Source organism: Myxine glutinosa, chromosome 4, assembly GCF_964187855.1.
Source record: "Myxine glutinosa chromosome 4, kmMyxGlut1.1, whole genome shotgun sequence".
NCBI lineage: Eukaryota > Metazoa > Chordata > Myxini > Myxiniformes > Myxinidae > Myxine > Myxine glutinosa.
In genome coordinates, this window is record NC_136264.1 from 155,903,237 (window position 1) to 155,922,205 (window position 18,969).

The 18,969-nt window shown below is 43.8% G+C and overlaps 1 protein-coding gene across 4 annotated transcripts in view; it reads right to left on the reverse strand.

The window, feature by feature from the left end:
• Positions 1-18,969, reverse strand: part of LOC137425439 (ankyrin repeat domain-containing protein 17) — a 221,706-nt gene that overhangs the window by 100,804 nt on the left and 101,933 nt on the right. For all 4 annotated transcript variants that reach the window (XM_068113878.2, XM_068113880.2, XM_068113877.2 and 1 more), the window contains exons 4-5: positions 15,612-15,759; positions 15,348-15,495 (exon numbers count right to left, since the gene is read on the reverse strand). In XM_068113878.2, the coding sequence (XP_067969979.2) occupies positions 15,348-15,495; positions 15,612-15,759 (296 nt within the window). The remainder of the gene's footprint in view (positions 1-15,347; positions 15,496-15,611; positions 15,760-18,969) is intronic.

Here is an 18,969-nt window from a genome sequence, read left to right on the forward strand (position 1 = left end):
ACGTTTAACAAAATAAACATGAAAAAAATATTTAAGGATCGCAATCGCAAAAATCAATTTGGTGCCTGTCAGGAAATAAGCCTGTTAAGGTGCAAAGGCAGCAACAAGGTATTTCAAGTGAATGAAGGCAGGGTTTTAGTCGGCACATCTGGAATGGTTGGTCCTTTCATGAATATATTATTGTTTTCTTGACGGGCAGATAAACATGTTATATTATATGCCCACAACGAACCTGCTCGACATGCTCATAGCCATCCTCTACCACCACACACGATCACAAATGGCCTGATAAATTTTAAAAAGATAAAACTAATCGAAATTTGCATGTCAATGCTGTTCACATGTGTCTGACTAAATCTGCTCTAAATTCTTCATGATGCAGTTACCAACCTCTGTAACCCACGTGTCTATGGGTTTTAGTAGCAATTAATAATGCATAAATCCAGGAATAGGTAGAGGCAAAGGGCAAGAACAAAAAATATCATGGGGTGTGGGGTGGGGTATATGGGGGAGGGAGAGGGTCCCGATCCGATGTACTATACTCTGTTACAGATCGTTGGGGCAGCCGATAATGGGAGCAAACGAAATAGATTGCGGTACTTCAACGCCAAATGCAAAAATTATTCATGACAAAGAACTTACCTCTATGCTACTCAAGCTAAATTTAATGACAAAGCAACAAAGTTTGGCCGGGAATAAAAACAAATCTTTGTATTTTTTTCTCTCGCATCTATTTACATACTGTACATTGATGAAACTAACAAAGTGAATTACATTAAGTTTGAATCTCGGCAACTCAAAAGGTTAAATAACCAGTATGGCAGAGCCATCTTCAAGTCCACAAGTATCAATCACAAACATAAATGGGAGAGGGGTGAGGGGGAAGGCTTATATTTCAATGAAGACCCCACCTAAAACAAAACAAAATTTAAAAACTAGAACTGTGAGCCATGATAATAGGCTTCCAGGTAAAATGGCCACCATACTACGACTGATGACATAATCATTTTCAATAAATTTTCTTCATGGGTAGTCGATCATATCTAAGTTTTGGTTTGTATCGGTTAAGTGGTTCTGGAGATATCGATTTTTTCCCTTAAATCCAAGATGGGCACCATACCCTGTGACTGATGTCATAGTTTGCAAAAAAAAAATTCCTCATGTTTAGTCAATCATATGTATGAAGTTTCGGATTGATCCACTGAGTGGTTCTGGAGATATGGATTTTCAAATATTTGCCCTTAAACCCAAGATGGCCACCATACCACGTGACTGATGACATCATAGTTTACAAATATTTTTCCCACATCAGTACTTGATGTAAATCATATGTATGACAATCATATGTATGACAATCATATGTAGACAAATTGATCATATGTACGACATTTTGCATTGATCCGTTAAAAGGTACTCTGGAAAATATTATTTGATTTGTTGCTTAAATTCAAGATGGCAGCCAAACCACATGACTGATGACATCATAGTTTGCAAATATTTTGCCCCATCAGAATGTAAACATGTTTCAAGTTTCGTATTGATCGGATAAGTGGTTTCGGAGAAGTAGATTTTTAAAGTTTTCTTTTTAAATCAATAAGTGCCGCGAAGCGAAACCACTTGACCGATGACTTCTTTTTTTTTTTTTGGCAAAATTTTATCCCCTTGGCAAGGTGATCATATATTACTATAATTCACCAAATGTCCGTCCGTCCGTTCCAAGGTACCGCAAAAACGGCTCAACCGATCGCAACAATATTTTGGGTGGGTATTCCTGGGACCCCTGGGAGTAAAATAGGCTATATTGTTTTTCCAATTTTCCAGTTTTTCCAAACACGATGGAATAATATTTACCGATATGAACACTGAACAGTGATGTGGCTTTTGTTGAAATTCTACAAATACTGTTTATTCTACGTACCAGCAGAGAGTAGATCGACTCCTGACGAACTCTTCCTATATAAACGTGCGGCTCCGAAGTAACATGGCAACGTGTGCAAAGCGACTGAGAAACAGGTGTAGCGGCCGCTCGGAATAGTCTCCACATAGGAACTCCAACGGTTTTCTCGGAATAGTCTCCACAAAATGTGTGAGAATAATAATCCTTTCAAGAGCAACAGGCTTCTAGTGGGAACCTCAATGGAGGCCAAATAAACAACAGAGGTAGCAACACATATAGTCCACCTCGTAAAATTGGGGGAAAAGCAGAGAGGGCAGCTCAGTTCAGGAGGCATGCATGCTAGCATGTTTGTGAGGTTTATGTTGGTTTTGAAAATCTGTTTCTTCATTATCTCTCATGCATAAAATCACTGCTTTTAAAACTGATGATTAATCACAAAATGAAGGTCAATAAACATTTATGTGTAGCTTGTCACATGCGGTAACATGTGTAGCTTGTCACATGCTCGCTGCTTCATGTGCCATGCATTTCTTGGCAAACAAAGATGGACGGGGTGGGGCCCTGAGGAGACGCCTCCACTTCTAATTGGCTAATGTTTGGTATTTATATAAATTATTACGGTTTTGACCCTTAAACTGCATATTAAAGACAAAGCAGCATCAGGAAAGAAATCTACAGTCAGATAATATTGTCATGTATTTTAATTTGCTTTATAGTCATTCAAATTTTATATTTTATCATTTTTACAATCTGAATTCAGGTGATAACAAATGGGACAACTGGCTGCATGGATTCGCGACTTTTCCAGAGGAAAGTTGGCTTGGGGTGGAGGAGGGAGCTGTAAGCCATGTGCACCTATGATGGATCTATGCCTGCTCATAAACCATATCGCTCCCAAGAGTTGTTTTGGGTTTTTTTGCCTTAATATCAAAATGAGAGTTCCTTGAGAGTAGTTTGGCTCTGTCAAAAAAGAGAACGAAATAATGTTGTGAAAGTAAAGCTGGCTACACTGGATGGATTTGGTGAATGTCATCAGATTTGCCTCAGTGCCAGGCTGTCACCCGAGAGTCACCTCGGGTTCAACTAATTATCGAGTGCATGTCGCATATGACTTGCCTGTGAATACATTCTTTCACCTGAGAATCACCCACTAATGAATGGACACCGAGTAAGAGCTGCTGCACTCCTCAAGTGAATCAATCACCAGGGACCTCACAAAGCCGGTGTCCGTGTTTCCACATTATCCACACTAAATTTCCACAATTTTTTTTTTAACACACCCTCATGTCAAAGTTAGTCAAACAACTTGGTAGATCTGCTCAAACGAAAGCAGATTTTGTATATTGCTATAAAAATTACTTTTAAAGACCGGAATTTAAAAACATACGCAGGAAATGATGTCGATGCATTTGAAAGTTGCCCGAAAAACAGTCGTGGTTCGCACCAGCAAATACTGGCAACACTGAGATCATCACGTGAGCGTTAATCACTCTTCTGAGCAATGGCCCGGCATGAAAATGAACAAATTACACGAGTGTGTGGCAGGCTTAACAGCTGTCTCATTCAACCACAAAAGGATTTTGAAGCCAAAAACGTATTCCGATCCTTATGGAATAGTAAAGTCTTGCAAAAAGCATTCAAAACTTGTAACCAAATAAATGGTTGAATCTGAATATCACTAGTGCACAACAGATTGCAAAATTGGTTGTGTCAGTACGAGGAATAATATCACTTCAATTACTTGCAAAATCAAAAAAGCAATAACAAAATTAAATAAAAAGATGCCATGGCCAAGTCTGTAAACAAAGACGCAATGACTTAATGCGAATTTTTAACCAACATTGCCGAGATCATTTCACAAAATGGACAAGACTGGTCTCTGGGAAGGATGGGGAAATGCTTCTGTGGTGAATGAACAGCTCTTGGTTGAAGAAGATCAGCACCCCTTTCTCGTGAAACTACCAAATCCAGACCCACTGCTCACCTACACTCATTCGTTCCCTTTTTGTTTCCACATGCGGAACCATCTTCCACATTCTCTGCAATCTCATTTTTCCCTCCAGGTCTTCAAAACCACCATCTCCAATCATTCCCCATCCAAAAAAATGATATTATCTACTGCGGTTGAACGACCCCCTCTACTCCCAAAATGTTGCATCTGGATCCATCTTGTCCACCCCTTGCATGTTCCCCAGCCCCTCATCGTCACCCACATCCCTTGTTCTGTCTTCATCTATTTTCTCCATCCTCCCTGCTGTTGGCATTTCCCCTTTCTCTTGTCCTGTTGCGTCCTGATCAGCTCTGTCAACGAGCACTAACTCTTACACGAGCCTCGACTGTTTATAAAAAATAAATAAATACATAAGCCAAATTGAAGCCAACAACAACAACAGGCATTTTAAGGCCATTTTCCCTGCTAGAGCGGGAGTTAGCCTTGCGGGCCCCATGACAATCCTCTTCATTTTGCCCTATTTTCTGCATCTCCCCTTGTTAACCCCCTTACCGTCATTTCTTCTTACACCACCTTCAGCCAAGTATTTATCGGTCTTCCCGGTCCTCTACTTCCTTCTACATTCATTTCCATCACTCTTCTCAACCAGTCACTTTCATCTTTCCTCAACACATGACCAAACCATCTCAACCTGTTTCTCTTCACAGCATCCATCACAGGCTCTATTCCCATCATCTTTTGCAATTCATCATTTGTCTTCCTCTCTCTCAACGATACTCCGCACATCCACCGAACCATTCGCATTTCCACCCTTTCCAGCCAACGTTACTGCTCTACATTCATGACCCATTTGTCACTCCCATAAATCATAACACTTCTCACACATGCAGCATACATCTTTCCCTTCAGCTTCAACGACACTCCCCTCCTCATCAGCATGCCACTCAGTACCTGAAACTTATTCCATGCACATCTCACTCGAGCAACAGTTGCCGAGTCTGATCCACCTTCTCCATTCAGGATGTCTCCTAGATAGGAAAATGTTTTCACATCTTCCAGCTTCACGCCGTCTCAAACATCCAACTCAGCATTTCCTCCATCTGCAGCTCCCTCTGTGCAAACCTTGCACTTGAATGTAGCTGCCACACTGGTTAATGTCCCTCTCAGACCACTACATTTTTGATGAACCCACTCAGCGCACATTGTACTTTGAATGGAATTCACTCTGGAAACCCTTCCTGCACACAGCACATGGCCACTTCCGAGTTCTTTCCACCTCACCACATGCTTTACCACTTGCCATCACCTTAGTTTTTCTGATATTCACCTTCAGACCTTTTGCCTCCATTCATTCATTCCACTTGTTCATCTTCTCCTTCAATCCATCAATACTCTCCCCAATCAACACCAGATCATCTGCATACAACTCCCACGGTAAACCCTCCTTTACGTTCCGAGCCAGCACATCCATCACAGCTACAAATAGTAGTGGATTTAGTACTGACCCCTGATGCACTCCCACCTTCACCTCAAACTCACCACTGTTCCCATCATTCGTCCTTACAGCTGTGCGCACTCTCTTGTACATTGCCATCGCTACTCTGATAAACCATTCCTCCACTCCTAACTTCCTCAATGCCCAAGTCACTACTCCACGTGGAACCCTATCAAATGCTTTCTCCAGATCAACAAACCCAAGAAACAACTTCTTCCTCTTCTCCTGCAACTGCCTTACAATAAAAAGCGTGTCTGTCGTTCCTCTTCCTGGCATAAATCCAAACTGCATTTCGTCGATCTTAAATTTCTTCCTTGTCCTCTTCTCCAACACCCTTTCCAATACCTTCATTCCATGCTCTAATAACTTTATCACTCTATACGAGCCACAGTCCAGAGGGTCACCTTTCCCCTTGTATAGAGGGGCGAGGGTACTTCCAATCCACTGGAATGCGGCCTTCTTCCACCATCAGATTACAGATCTCTGTCATTCTCTTCACACCCCAACTTCCTGCTGCCTTCAACATATCTCCCACAATTGCCGTCGGCCCTCCTGCTTTTCTTTTCTACTCTTCATTGCTTTTATCGCTTCCTCAACTTTCTTCTCAGTTATCTTCTCTGCCGGTCCTAAAACTGGGCGACTCTCTATGTTGCCATCCCATTCATTCTCTGCATTCAACAGCATTTCCATATATTTCTTCCATCTTACCTTTTCTTTTTTTCTGTATGCAGGATCGAGGCTCGTGAAAGAGCCAACATTTATCACACAAATAAAAAAAATCAAACAGACACACAAAGTATATAATAAGGGGAGCGGTAGACAAGATGGGGAGAGAAGGGGAAGCACACAAACACAACATTTGAGAGCAGGGACATCGGGAGATCTGTGGGAGGGAGAGGGCTTAGGGGGAGGAGGCATGGGAAGGGGAGGGAGGGGTTGGAGAAGTATAAAACATAAGGCCACTGCAGGGACTTCCAGGAAGGAAGTTGGTAATTCAAAAAAGTGAATCTGGGGTGAAATTAGCAGGGGTAGAAAAGATCAAGGTTTTTGATGGGGGAAGATAAGACATGGTGGTGAACAGCTGTTTTAAAGACCTGGAGGGAGGAGTGGGATTGAAAAGAGTGAGGGAGTTTGTTCCAGAGGTGGGAGAAAAGAGGAATGAAGGAGTGAAGCTGAGCACAGAGTCTTGATTTTGACAGTTTAACCATAAGAGGGTTGCAGGCAGATATTGTGCGACCTGTAGTAATATTTGGGGGACAGACCCCAGAGAGAGCTGGGGGAGCAAGGCCGGAGAAGAGTCGGTAGAAGACAGAAAGATCACCAACCTGCCTGCGGGGAATGAGTGAAAGGCCCTCAGAGTTACCTTCATCGCGGGAGATTCCAATGATTCTGAAAGCTTTGGTTTCAACAGCATGAAGCCGAGCTAGGTGTGAGGCAGGAGCACCAGCCCAGGGGGAGAACAGTATTCCATTGAGCTGCGGATGAAAGCCTTGTATGTGGTGAGGAGCTCAGGTGTGCCGAGGAAGGACTTCGCACGACGGAGGATGCCCAGTCGGCGATTGGCTTTGGAGGCCAGCTTGGAAATGTGGTTTTCCCAAGAAAGATCATGGCAGATAGTGAGACCCAAAAGCTTGAGCGACAGAACTTCTTGGAGAGGATTGTTGAGAAAGTAGATGGGAGGGTTGTCCAGTCGATCTTTTCGGAGAGACATAGTAAGAGTGTGAGATTTGTCAGGATTGAAAGACATGTTCCACTTGTTTGACCAGTCTGTGATTTTGTCCAAGTCTTCAGAGAGTGAGGGGACTGCAGACTGCCGATCTGAGGGCAGAGGAATGGAGCGGCAGAGAGTGGAGTCATCAGCAAAGAGATAGAGAGGATTTTCCAGAGAGTCGGAGAGATCATTGATAAAGACCAGAAAAAGCACAGGGCCCAGAACACTGCCTTGGGGAACTTCAGCCTGAACAGGAAGAGGAGATGAGAGAAATCCATTCAGGGCCACACGTTGACTATGACCAGAGAGGAAGTCCGCAAGCCATGCATGGAGATTTCCATGGATACCATAGGAGGAGAGTTTGGTGAGCAGAGCTGGGTGCCAGACCGTATCGAAGGCACGTGATATGTCGAGGGAGACAGCTCTGATTTCCTGTTTGGCATTGAGGACCTCCATCCATTGTTGAGACAGCAGAAGCAGCATGTCCAGAGTAGAGTGACCTGGTCTGAAACCAAATTGATGATCAGAGATCAAGCCGTTGGAGAAGAGGAAAGATTTCATATCCGAAGCAATGATGGATTCCATGACTTTGCTGATAATTGGGAGCAGGCTGATTGGTCTGTAGTTGCAAGGATCTGTTTTTGCACCTTTTTTGTGTAAAGCGGTAATGTTTGCTGATTTCCAGGATGCTGGCAGATGACCTTGAGCAAAAGAGGGTGAAAAGGACAGAGAGAGGGTGAGATAGAGCAGCAGAGCAGGATTTTAGGACCCATGGGCTGATGCCGTCTGGTCCAGTTGCAGAATCAGAGTCGAGGTTAGACAAAAACTCCTCCACCTTGTCAGGAGAGAAGGACACAGAGTCCAGGAGCAGTTGGGTTCGACTGGGAAGGGTGGGAACAGAGAGAGATGGGTTTGGGACACAAGATTTTGAGGCAAACACAGAATTGAGGCATTCGGCTTTGTCACGTGCGATGTCAACTGTGTGGCCATTTGAGGTAAGGGAGGGGATTGGAGGGAGAACAAACACCAGAAACGGATTTGACCAGACGCCACTAGGATTTGGAGGAAGGAGACAGGTTTGAGAGTTCATTCTTGAGTGTGGAGAGATAGTGCTTCCTGGCACTCCTGAGGGTAGACACACACTTGTTCCGAGCTTGGTGGAAGGAACTGAGATTGCCTTCAGTTGGATTTGCCTTCCAAGAGGCAAAGGCAAGTTGTTTCAGGGCAACTGCCTCACCACAAGATTCAGTGTACCATGGACGGGAGGAAGGTTAAGACAACTGAAGACGAGATGGGATAAATCTGTGCATGAGAGAGAGCAGTTTGCTTTGGAAGAATTCCAGGAAGAATTGATGTCAGAGGCAGTGGAGATGGGAGACCAGTCCAGATGTTTTATGGCTGCTTGAAGACCATGCCAGTCAGCCTGAGTGAAATGCCAGACTCGTCGACGCTGAGGAGGCTCTCTGAGAATGGCCAGAGAGATGTCCACTTTAACAAGCAAATGATCAGAAGAACCGATTGGATCAGAAGAAGAGCAGCAGACCTTTGCAGTGAAGTTTGTCATAACCAAGTCTAGAAGAGAAGATACTCCATTGACTGAGATCTGAGTCGGGAAATTGACAGATTGTGTCAATCCCAGTGAGTCACAGAAGTCCTTTGCTGAGGTGCCATGACTGGTGAGAGAGGAACCCATACCCAGCCAGCTGGCATGATGACAGTTGAAGTCACCACATATGAGGAAGAGAGAGTTGGGATGAGTGGATAGAAGTTGGTCCATGTTGTCAGACAGTGAAATGTAAATGGAGTCATCACTGTTTGGAGGACGGTACAGAACACATATGAACAAAAGGTAGCCAGAGGTAATCCTGGGGGTGAGGGAGAGAAAGGGAAGTGCAAGGAGGGTGAGGAAGAGAGTTTTTGACAAAGGTAGCAACCCCACCATCAAGACGAGGCTTTTCATCAACATTCACTTTTTCATTTTTTTCATTTGAATAAAAAAAACAACAAAAAAACATTTCCCCCCTTTTTTTCATATTTCTTTTTTTCCTTAAATTTAATTTTTTCCCCCTTTTCATTTTTTTCTCATTTGTAATTATTTTCTTTTTTTTTCATTCATCAACTTTTCTTCAATTTTTATCAACATTCACTTTTTAGCACTCATTAAAAAAACTAAATAATTAACTTGGTTAAGGAGCTTTAAACTTTGGTTTGAATTTTTTTTTAAATGTAGGCTTCAATGTAGGGGTTTTTACTTGGTGTGTACCCTGGTTTAGACTATGTACACTGTATCCCTGCGTGTCATAAGAGGTGACGAAAAGCGTTGGCGTCAGGAAGGGCATCCGGCCATGAAACGTTGCCTCAAAAAGGGAACCTTGAGAATTACAATTACATATGGGCAGGGTACAGCCCGAAGTACCCCGTGGGGGTCCTCATCCCCTCTCGTCAAAAATCAAGGTGGGGAACCCGATCGAAGCAAGGGTGAAAATCACTCCATTTATGACAACAAAACGTCTGATTTATGCCCCTCCGGCAACTTAGTTGGCAGGGGCATAAAATGGGAAAATTAGCGAATTCAACTTGTACTGTACATCAACCGATACCCTGAAAAAACACCAATTTTACCAAAAACAATTGATGCAATGCATGGAATAATTTACCAGACTTGTATGAAGTCCGTAAAACAAAAGCTCAGTAGGTATAAATATTGTTACGGATTCGGCACTTCCGTGGTTGTGGTTTTCATCCACGTGCAACATTTCTGGTTATGTATTATTATTACTATTGGGGTTTGAAGGAAACGGCAAGTATGGTTATTGTGGTTTAAGGGAAATGGTTATTGTGGTAAAAGGTTAAAAGCGCTCATGGAAAAAAACGAGACAGGAAACAGGATCAAGCACCGGAAGACGACGATAGAGAGGAAGAAGAAGGCACGAGTAGACAGTGAAAGGACGTGTCTTGAAGCTCCGTACCGAGCGTGGTCGAGCGAAGGTCGCGAATGAACTTTGAGTCAGTGAAAGGAATTTCGTACGATTGGTGTTATCGCGGGAGTATTGAAAAACCTGCGTATTCAGGTATAGGCGTTGAGGTTCCGGCTCGAGTAAGAGCCGTCCGCCATTTTGCCCCTCGTGCGTCGTTCACTGAACAAGGTTTTTGCCGCATCAGCTGGCCTCACCCTCCGGTGGTCTTCCGGGGATGGGTGTGCACTAAAGCGGCGTGTGAAGATTACACTGCGGTGCGCGTATTGAACGGTGAATGTACACGTCTGGATCGCGTCTTTGGGATTTCTCTTTCCACCACCAGTGTGCTGTTGGTTTGGACCACATGACGGTCCATGCCATGCCTACACCTCCTTACTCGCCTCATCGCCAGGATCCCCTCTGAGTTATAGAGACATTGAGGAGTGTTCGCTCCGTTCACTGGGAATGCAGTGAGTTTGAGTTAGGTTAATTGAGAAGATGGTACCATCTTAAGATATTGATTGTATGGTTGATTGCTACCATTGTTGTATTGTTCTTCCTGTGTGCTTTTTAATATATTATTTGTTTGTTGATAACCATTGGTGTGGTTTCATTATTGAGTTTGACAAGGAATAACATATTTTTTCTGCCGTGGCTCCTCTCGGGGTTCGGAGGTATACCGAGACCAGGAGGTCGGGGAGGAACACGTAACAGAAATTTGGGGCTCGTCCAATTGACTCGTGGGCTCGAAATTGGGTCTTCGTCCGGGATTAAAAAAATTCCCTAAATTTTGTCCGGGAAAGAATTCCCTAACATTCCCAGAATTCCCAAATTTGGAGCTTTTTCCAACATTCCCCAATTTTTCCAAAAACAACAAAAAACCTTTTTTGCTTTTTTTTTTAAATTTCTTGTGTGAAGGTTAACAGGTGCTAACGGATAGTCACCCTGGAGTTTGACGCAGAGAGGTTTGCAGAAACCCCTAGTGAGGCACAGTTCCGAGCGTTACAAAAATCGGAACTCTTGATATTGGCCAAACATTTTAGCTTGGAGGTCTGAACTCATATGAGGAAGGCAGAGATGCAGACAGTGGTGATACAATCTCTGGTGAGACAAGGAACATGGAAAGAGGGAGCCTTGGATTGGTTACCTGAGGAACAAGAAAATGTGGAGCTCCGGAAACTGGAGATGCAATTGCAGAGCCAGGAAAGGTTCGAAGAGAAAAAAGCAGAGGAAAGGAGAGTTGAAAGAGAACTCGGAGAGAAGAGAAAAGGAACAAACAGAGGAAAGGAGAGCTGCAAGGGAACTCGAAGTAGAGGAGAGAAAAGCCGAAAGGGAGTTAAAGCAACGTGAAATGGCGCTTCAGCAGGAGCTGGATTTAATGAAAGAACGGGGAGAGGTACCATCCATGCTGACTGGTTCGACACCTAGTCAGAACACCTGGGATGTTGGCAAACATGTGAGGCTGGTTCCACCCTTCAATGAAAAGGAGGTAGCCAATTTTTTTTTCACACTTTGAGAAAGTGGCTCAACTGCTAAAATGGCCTGAGGAGTCCTGGACCATGTTCGTGCAAAGTGTTCTGGTGGGTAAAGCTCAATATATTTATTCGGCTTTACCGATTGACCAATGTGCAGATTATGAGATAGTGAAGAAAAACATTCTCAAAGCCTATGAATTGGTCCCTGAAGCTTACCGGCAAAAATTCCGGAATGCCGGGAAGAGGGAGAGCGAGACCCGTGTGGAGTTTGCCAGAATGAAAGAAACCATGTTTGATAGGTGGTGTGATTCAAAAGGGGGTGGGAAAGACTTTGAACTATTGCGACAATTGATCCTGGTGGAGGAATTCCAACAGTGTGTCCACGAGGACATTAAAGTACATCTGGAGGAAAGGAAAGTACCAAAGTTGTATGAGGCAGCAACCATGGCAGATGACTATGCCTTAACACACAGGATGGGGTTCCACAAACCTAACTTCCCACCTAGACCTAGCCAGGGGAGCTATGGTACATCAGGGGCGGAGAACGAAAATTCATGGGGGCGGCCTCGTGATGACTCTGAGGACCACTCTGATACCATGACTTCTAGAAATCAGAAGACATACCGTTCCAAGGCAGACTTATCTTCCGGGGGGCTCGAGGCAGACCACAAGGTTCTCCTCCGGGCCTACTTGTGCTTTTTGCCATAAACCTGGACACTTGACGTCCCACTGTTATGCTCTGGAGAAGGGAAATCAGGGGCGGAGTTTGACTAGTACAACTCCGAATGCAATGGCAAATGTGGGAAATCGCCCTCAAAAGGGTTACCAACCATTTATTTCAGAGGGGTGTGTGTCACTGGATGGAGACTCGACTAACCAGAAACCGGTTAGGGTATTAAGGAACACAGGAGCACATCAATCTTTGATGCTTGAAGGCATTTTGCCCTTGTCAGAGGAGACGGCAACTGGTGATAGTGTTCGTTTACAGGGGATTGGTGGCAGTGTTAGAGCTCCACTTCACATCATCCATTTGAGGTCTGATTTGGTGTCAGGACCGGTCACCATAGGTTTACAAGCCACTCTTCCGGTAGAGGGAATCTCTTTTATTATCGGGAATGATTTGGCCGGTGGTCAAGTTTCTGGTAACCCGATGGTTGTTAGAAAGCCCAGTAGGGAAAATAACACCACACCAGTTAGGGATGGCGGCAAATTTGGCAAGTTATTTGTAGGGGGACTGAACTTCAAAACAAAGGAAGAAGTTCTGTCCTCTGTCTTTAGCAAATATGGACCGCTTTTGGAAGTGCGGCTGGTAAAAGACAGGGAAACGCAAAAGTCAAGAGGGTTTGGCTTTGTCACGTTTGAAAACACAAAGGACGCCAAAGAGGCAGAGATGGATTGGAAGGGTAAGGATTTGGAGGGTCGGACCATAGCCGTAGAGAAGGCAGGCCGTAGGCGTCGAGGGGGCTACAGAAGAGGAAAACATGGCGGTAGTTTTGGTGGTGGCCGCAGTCGATATTATTATGGAGGCTCCCAGAGTTACGGCAGCTCCCGAAGGAAGGATTAATAGGGTAGTGGCCGAGAAGGAGACCGCTATTTATGTGACTACAGTGACAAGCGGTCCAACCGTGATTATTACGAAAGTTAGAAAGAGTTGAAGCACTGAATACTGCGGAGCAGCGGAGCAAAAATTCCTACACGGATTAACCGTGAACGCCACGTTCCTAAAGGCATCCATGTAGTGAACCTCCCGACACGGATTAACCGTGAACTCCACGTTCCTAAAGGCGTCCATGTAGTGAATACTTCTAGGCCTCACCACCCAACCACCATGGAACCTGGCTTTCAGCTCGGCCTCCCGGAGAAAAGTGCTATAGATTTGCTTAACTTTGGATATCTCTGTGGGTTGTTCGAAGTTTTGTTGCTTTATTTTTGGGGAATATTGAGTATTGTTGCTCACGTGAATTGATGATTTGGGTTGTGAGTTTACTTTTGTTGGTTTAAAGAGTTTGCCTGCAAAGAAAGTTTTCGCTGTGTTCAAACTTTCTTTCTTGAGGGGGGGAAGTGTTACGGATTCGGCACTTCCGTGGTTGTGGTTTTCATCCACGTGAAACATTTCTGGTTATGTATTATTATTATTATTATTGGGGTTTGAAGGAAACGGCGAGTATGGTTATTGTGGTTTAAGGGAAATGGTTATTGTGGTAAAAGGTTAAAAGCGCTCATGGAAAAAACGAGACAGGAAACAGGATCGAGCACCGGAAGACGACGATAGAGAGGCAGAAGGCGGCGTGAGGAGACAGTGAAAGGACGTGTCTTGAAGCTCCGTACCGAGCGTGGTCGAGCGAAGGTCGCGAGTGAAGTTTGAGTCAGTGAAAGGAATTTCGTACGATTGGTGTTATCGCGGGAGTATTGAAAAACCTTCGTATTCAGGTATAGGCGTTGAGGTTCCGGAGAATCCTCGCCTAGAGGCTCAGGCTCGAGTAAGAGCCGTCCGCCATTTTGACCCTCGCGCGTCGTTCACTGAACAAGGTTTTTGCCGCGTCAGCTGGCCTCACCCTCCGGTGGTCTGCCGGGGCTGGGTGTGCACTAAAGCGGCGTGTGAAGATTATACTGCGGTTCGCGGATTGAACGGTGAATGTACACGTCTGGATCGCGTCTTTGGGATTTCTCTTTCCACCGCCAGTGTGCTGTTGGTTTGGACCACGTGACGGTCCACGCCTTGCCTACACCTCCTTACTCGCCTCATCGCCGGGATCCCCTCCGAGTTATAGAGACATTGAGGAGTGTTCTGTTCCATTCACTGGGAGCGCAGTGAGTTTGAGTTAGGTTACTTGAGAAGATGGTACCATCTTAAGATATTGATTGTATGGTTGATTGCTACCATTGTTGTATTGTTCTTCCTGTGTGCTTTTTAATATATTATTTGTTTGTTGATAACCATTGGTGTGGTTTCATTATTGAGTTTGACACGGAATAACATATTTTTTCTGCCGTGGCTCCTCTCGGGGTTCGGAGGTATACCGAGACCAGGAGGTCGGGGAGGAACACGTAACAGTATGTAGAAATTGGTTAGTCAAGTCACGTTTGGAAGTGCATGCTTCCTCTTCTTGTCCACACAATTCAGAAGATGGTTGAGAAAATATCTGTTCGTCATGCTATCTCCTCAAACGGTTGTGCAGAAATTCACAAAACCTAGTAGTTTTGATCGACATATTGCAAAGTCAATACGAGAGCAGTATCATTTTGGCCCTGCCTCCTGGGCGGGTTCAAAAGGTCAAATACAGGCACATTTTAAAACATTTTTTTTGGCAGTGCAATTAAAATATACTTCATCCACTCTCACAATATTTTTGTTTGCCTTTACCTCTCATATTAATCACTGTGTAATCAGAACATCCTTTGCATCGTTGGAAGAATTTAAATATTTCCGAAATCAAAATTGAGGCCTTGAAAATAAAATAAGGTTTAATCAGAGGAAATTAATTGTCGACATGAAAAAAAACTCGATGTCAGTAATCATTTCATCAAATAAACAAATTATTCAATTTCCTTGATGATTAAAAAAAAAAAAATCTTACTGCCCTTTTCCACTCCGTTAAAGTTTCTGTGAAAGTTTTAATGCAAAACTGAATCATCTGTAATTGACTCGTCTTCAATACATTTGAACTTACTGTTCTGGATAATGAATGCATTCCTTATAAATAATTTTTAAATCACAATTCCCACACAAAGCCCAATAAAGTAGAACCATCCTTACATTACTCTTGATGAAGGATGTCACAAATATCGTGTATGGTTTGTGCTATCAAAATTATGTTGCTCATTCCTGAAAGTCTACCAATAACTCTCATTAAATATTACCAGTGGTAGATTGTGCATTCACATCAGCACCGTGGGCAAGCAAAAGCCTCACAATGTCTCCAAAACCACCGCTCGCAGCTGCCATCAAAGGAGTGATATCCCCTTTAACACCCCTGTCCTCCACATTTGCATGCATTGCCAGCAGAACCTGCAAAAAATTGGTCACATTCACAAACATACATTACCAGGGTCTGTATTAAAGTGATAAACAAACAATGCGTCAGAAAATCTAAGTTATTGATGATGAGCCTGGCTTGAACTCACCTGTGCAAGTTCATAGTAACCGGCAGAACAGGCAAGGCACAACAAGCTCTCCCCCTCCTCTGTAGTCTCATGTACACTCCGGCCTTCATCTAAAAGCTTCCTCACAGCAGTAACATCTCCGTCTGAACACGCCTCTGCCAAGCTGCGGCTGTACTCAGCAGGTGCAAGAATCAGAAGCATGCAGTCAGATGAAAAATCCATGATAAAATAAGCAAATAAACTAAAAATATCTGATGCAGAACACTTTGCGTTAAAATAAGTTTTAACGTCACTGAACAAGGCAAAAACCACGGCAAAAACCTTGTTTGGATGACAGCAAATTTGCATAGCAATCTATATCTACATCAATATAGGCCTACCTAAAGAAATGCAAATTGTGTGATTATGTCTGAATGGGTAAACGTCAAAACCAGAGCACATGTATTGATGAATGATACCTAATTTCAGAGCTATTGGTTCCGGACAGTGGCTTAGAAATACCGATAGTCATGCAATTTTGACTTCTGTGCATTTTTGTATGTTGTGCACACAGGCGGTGTATAGGCTCAGAGTCGCTGGTTCGTAACCTACGGGAAGTAAATATATATAGTCATACCCCGTTTTACCCAATTTCGACCTACGTCAAATCCGACTTTACGCCACTCTTTTTTTTTTTGTTTTTTTTGTTTTTTGTATACAAGATCGAGGCTCGTGAAAGAGCGAACATTAATCACACAGAAAGACAAACAGACACATAAAACAAATAACATCGGGAGCGGTAGACAAGATGGGGAGAGAGGGGGAAGGACACAAACACAACATTTGAGAGCAGGGACCGAGAGACATTCCAGAGTAAATTTCAGTTCAGCGGACGTCATTATGTGCGACTTTACGTCACTCCTACGGACGTGAAAGAAAAAAAAATTCCTTAAAAATATATTTGAAATAAATAAAATAGTACATAAGTTAACAATAAAAGAAGCTAAAAAACAATTTAAAATACAATAAAAAGTACATTAAAAATATATATAAATGTACGTACAGTATACTGTACGTACGCACAGCTGCTGGTTCTCATTCAAAACAGAGTCGATGTACAGTATTCCTTTACTGAGTCTGTGTTAGCCATGGGTCCTAAGAAGGATAATGCTAGTGTTTCCAAGCGGATTGTGGTTACGATGGAAGATAAGTTAAATCTGATTAAAAGGTATGAAAAAGGTGAAAAAGTGTCGGTGATAGCGCATAGACCTTATCGCGAATCGGAACCGCAATGCGTCATGGGATCGGAAAATTCGCTTTGGATTAGGACAAAGCACAGTCTCCCAAGTTTTGTTCGCAAGTGTACAGCCAATATAAGTCAAGACCTACTCTCAAGTGCCTTGTTGGTATTACACCTAGCGGAACAATTTCATACATTTCCAAACCTACAGGAGGAAACACGTCGAACAAAAAAATTGTAAAGATGACGAACATTGTAGACAAGTTCCAGCCCGGCGATATTTGTATGGCCGATCGAGGTTTCAACATTCAGGAACCGTTCTTGCATAAGCAGGTTGTTTCTCTTCTCCAATGGGAACCCCTTTTCCCTCAAATATTTCTTTAAATCGCTGGATTTTAATGCCAAAAAACGCTGAATTTCTTTCACATTACCCATCTTCCTTTCCGTAAACACAGCGTCGATCGTAGACAGACGCTTCCTCTTCTGGGTTCGTGTTTACCTTTGCCCCCTTTTCGATCCCATCATGCTTTGCGGTGGAGCACCCTCTGTTGATATTTACCGATTCGCGATAAGGTCTATGCCTTAGGGCTGCCACGGTCGACGGTATCGACCATCATTCATGATAGGGAACGTATTCTCGCATACGTCACTGAAAAAGCGCCGCCGGCTAAGACTGCTAAAATGTGTGTTTGTGTTCAGAAGAGACGCCATGTTTAAGGTGAATAGCATAATCTTATTAATTTTATTTATTATTCTTAACAAATTCATTTATTAATTGTGTTCATTACTCATTTAAAAATATGACTAAAATGTGTTTTTAGTGTTCTTTAAGGTTTAGCGATAGTTATATACTTTCGCGAGTTATTTACTCTAGTTTTACGGTTTGTCTTCATTTTAAGGATTTTTTTTTTTTTGTATACAACATCGAGGCTCGTGAAAGAGCTAACAGGCATTACGCCCGGTCTACGTCAAAAACCGAGTTACGTCACGGCTTATGGAAGCAATTAATGACGTAGGCCGGGGTATTACTGTGTGTGTGTGTGTGTGTGTGTGTGTGTGTGTGTGTGTGTGTGTGTGTGTGTGTGTGTGTGTGTGTGTGTGTGTGTGTGTGTGTGTATATATATATATATATATATATATATATATATATATAATTATATATATATATATATATATATATATATATATATATATTGTTACAGACACGACTTTGATGTTAAGGTGGGCCGAGCGGAATGGCCGTCGTGTCCGCACAAATTACCCGATTGTACTCGAACGTCGACGAAGCCGCGCTACGCTGGCTCAATAGGAAAGAGAAGACACCCGGCTGGGTTATAATGACACAATACGACACCAGGGGTTCAGTTCTCAAGACCTCCGGAGGAGGTTATATTAAGGCGGAAGGTTAGATTACAACTACAAGAGGTACATCATAGGAAGACAGGCACTTAGACACAACCTTATATTATTCCCGACAGACCACAGAGAAACAGGACAAAAACTGACTCACACGGGGATTGATGGCAAGGAAAGCGGGTATTCGATGGCCAGCACAAGGTGCACCTTGTGCTCAGGGACAGGATGGCGCGGCCCAAAAGATGCAGGAGGTCTCTCAGCGCTCGAGGTGGCGTCTTGTCGTCTCAAGCTGGGGGCGCATCTGACGTCACGTCCGGCAAGCGGCTGCGTATATCCGGCGGGGAGTGACACGCCCTCGGCTCGTTAGCTCCGCCCAGATGGAATCGGTCCGCCCTTCTTATTGGGTGCGGGGGGGGTTTACCAGGCTCCGCCCTTGACGAGGAGCTGACAGCCAGCCCCTTCGGGGTAACGCCGTGGAGCGTATGGTCATGGCGGGTAACCGAGCCGGTGTGAGGACGCATCCTCCCCCGCTCCGCCGCCATCTCCTCTGTTGTTGTTGTAATTGTTGGGGAGGAAGATGGAAGGAGGTATGGGAAAGGTCCTAAACTCACTACTGATGCCATATAATCACATTCTGGTGCAACGAAGAGTCATAATTAATGGAGACGAGGCCTTAACTGACATAGAATAAGAATAACTAGGAAGATGTCCGAAAGTTGTCTACGTGTGGTGCGGTGGACCTGGGCACGACATTTAATGGGGGAATAAGGGGAAGGTCGGCTCTACTGATTGTTATTTACATGC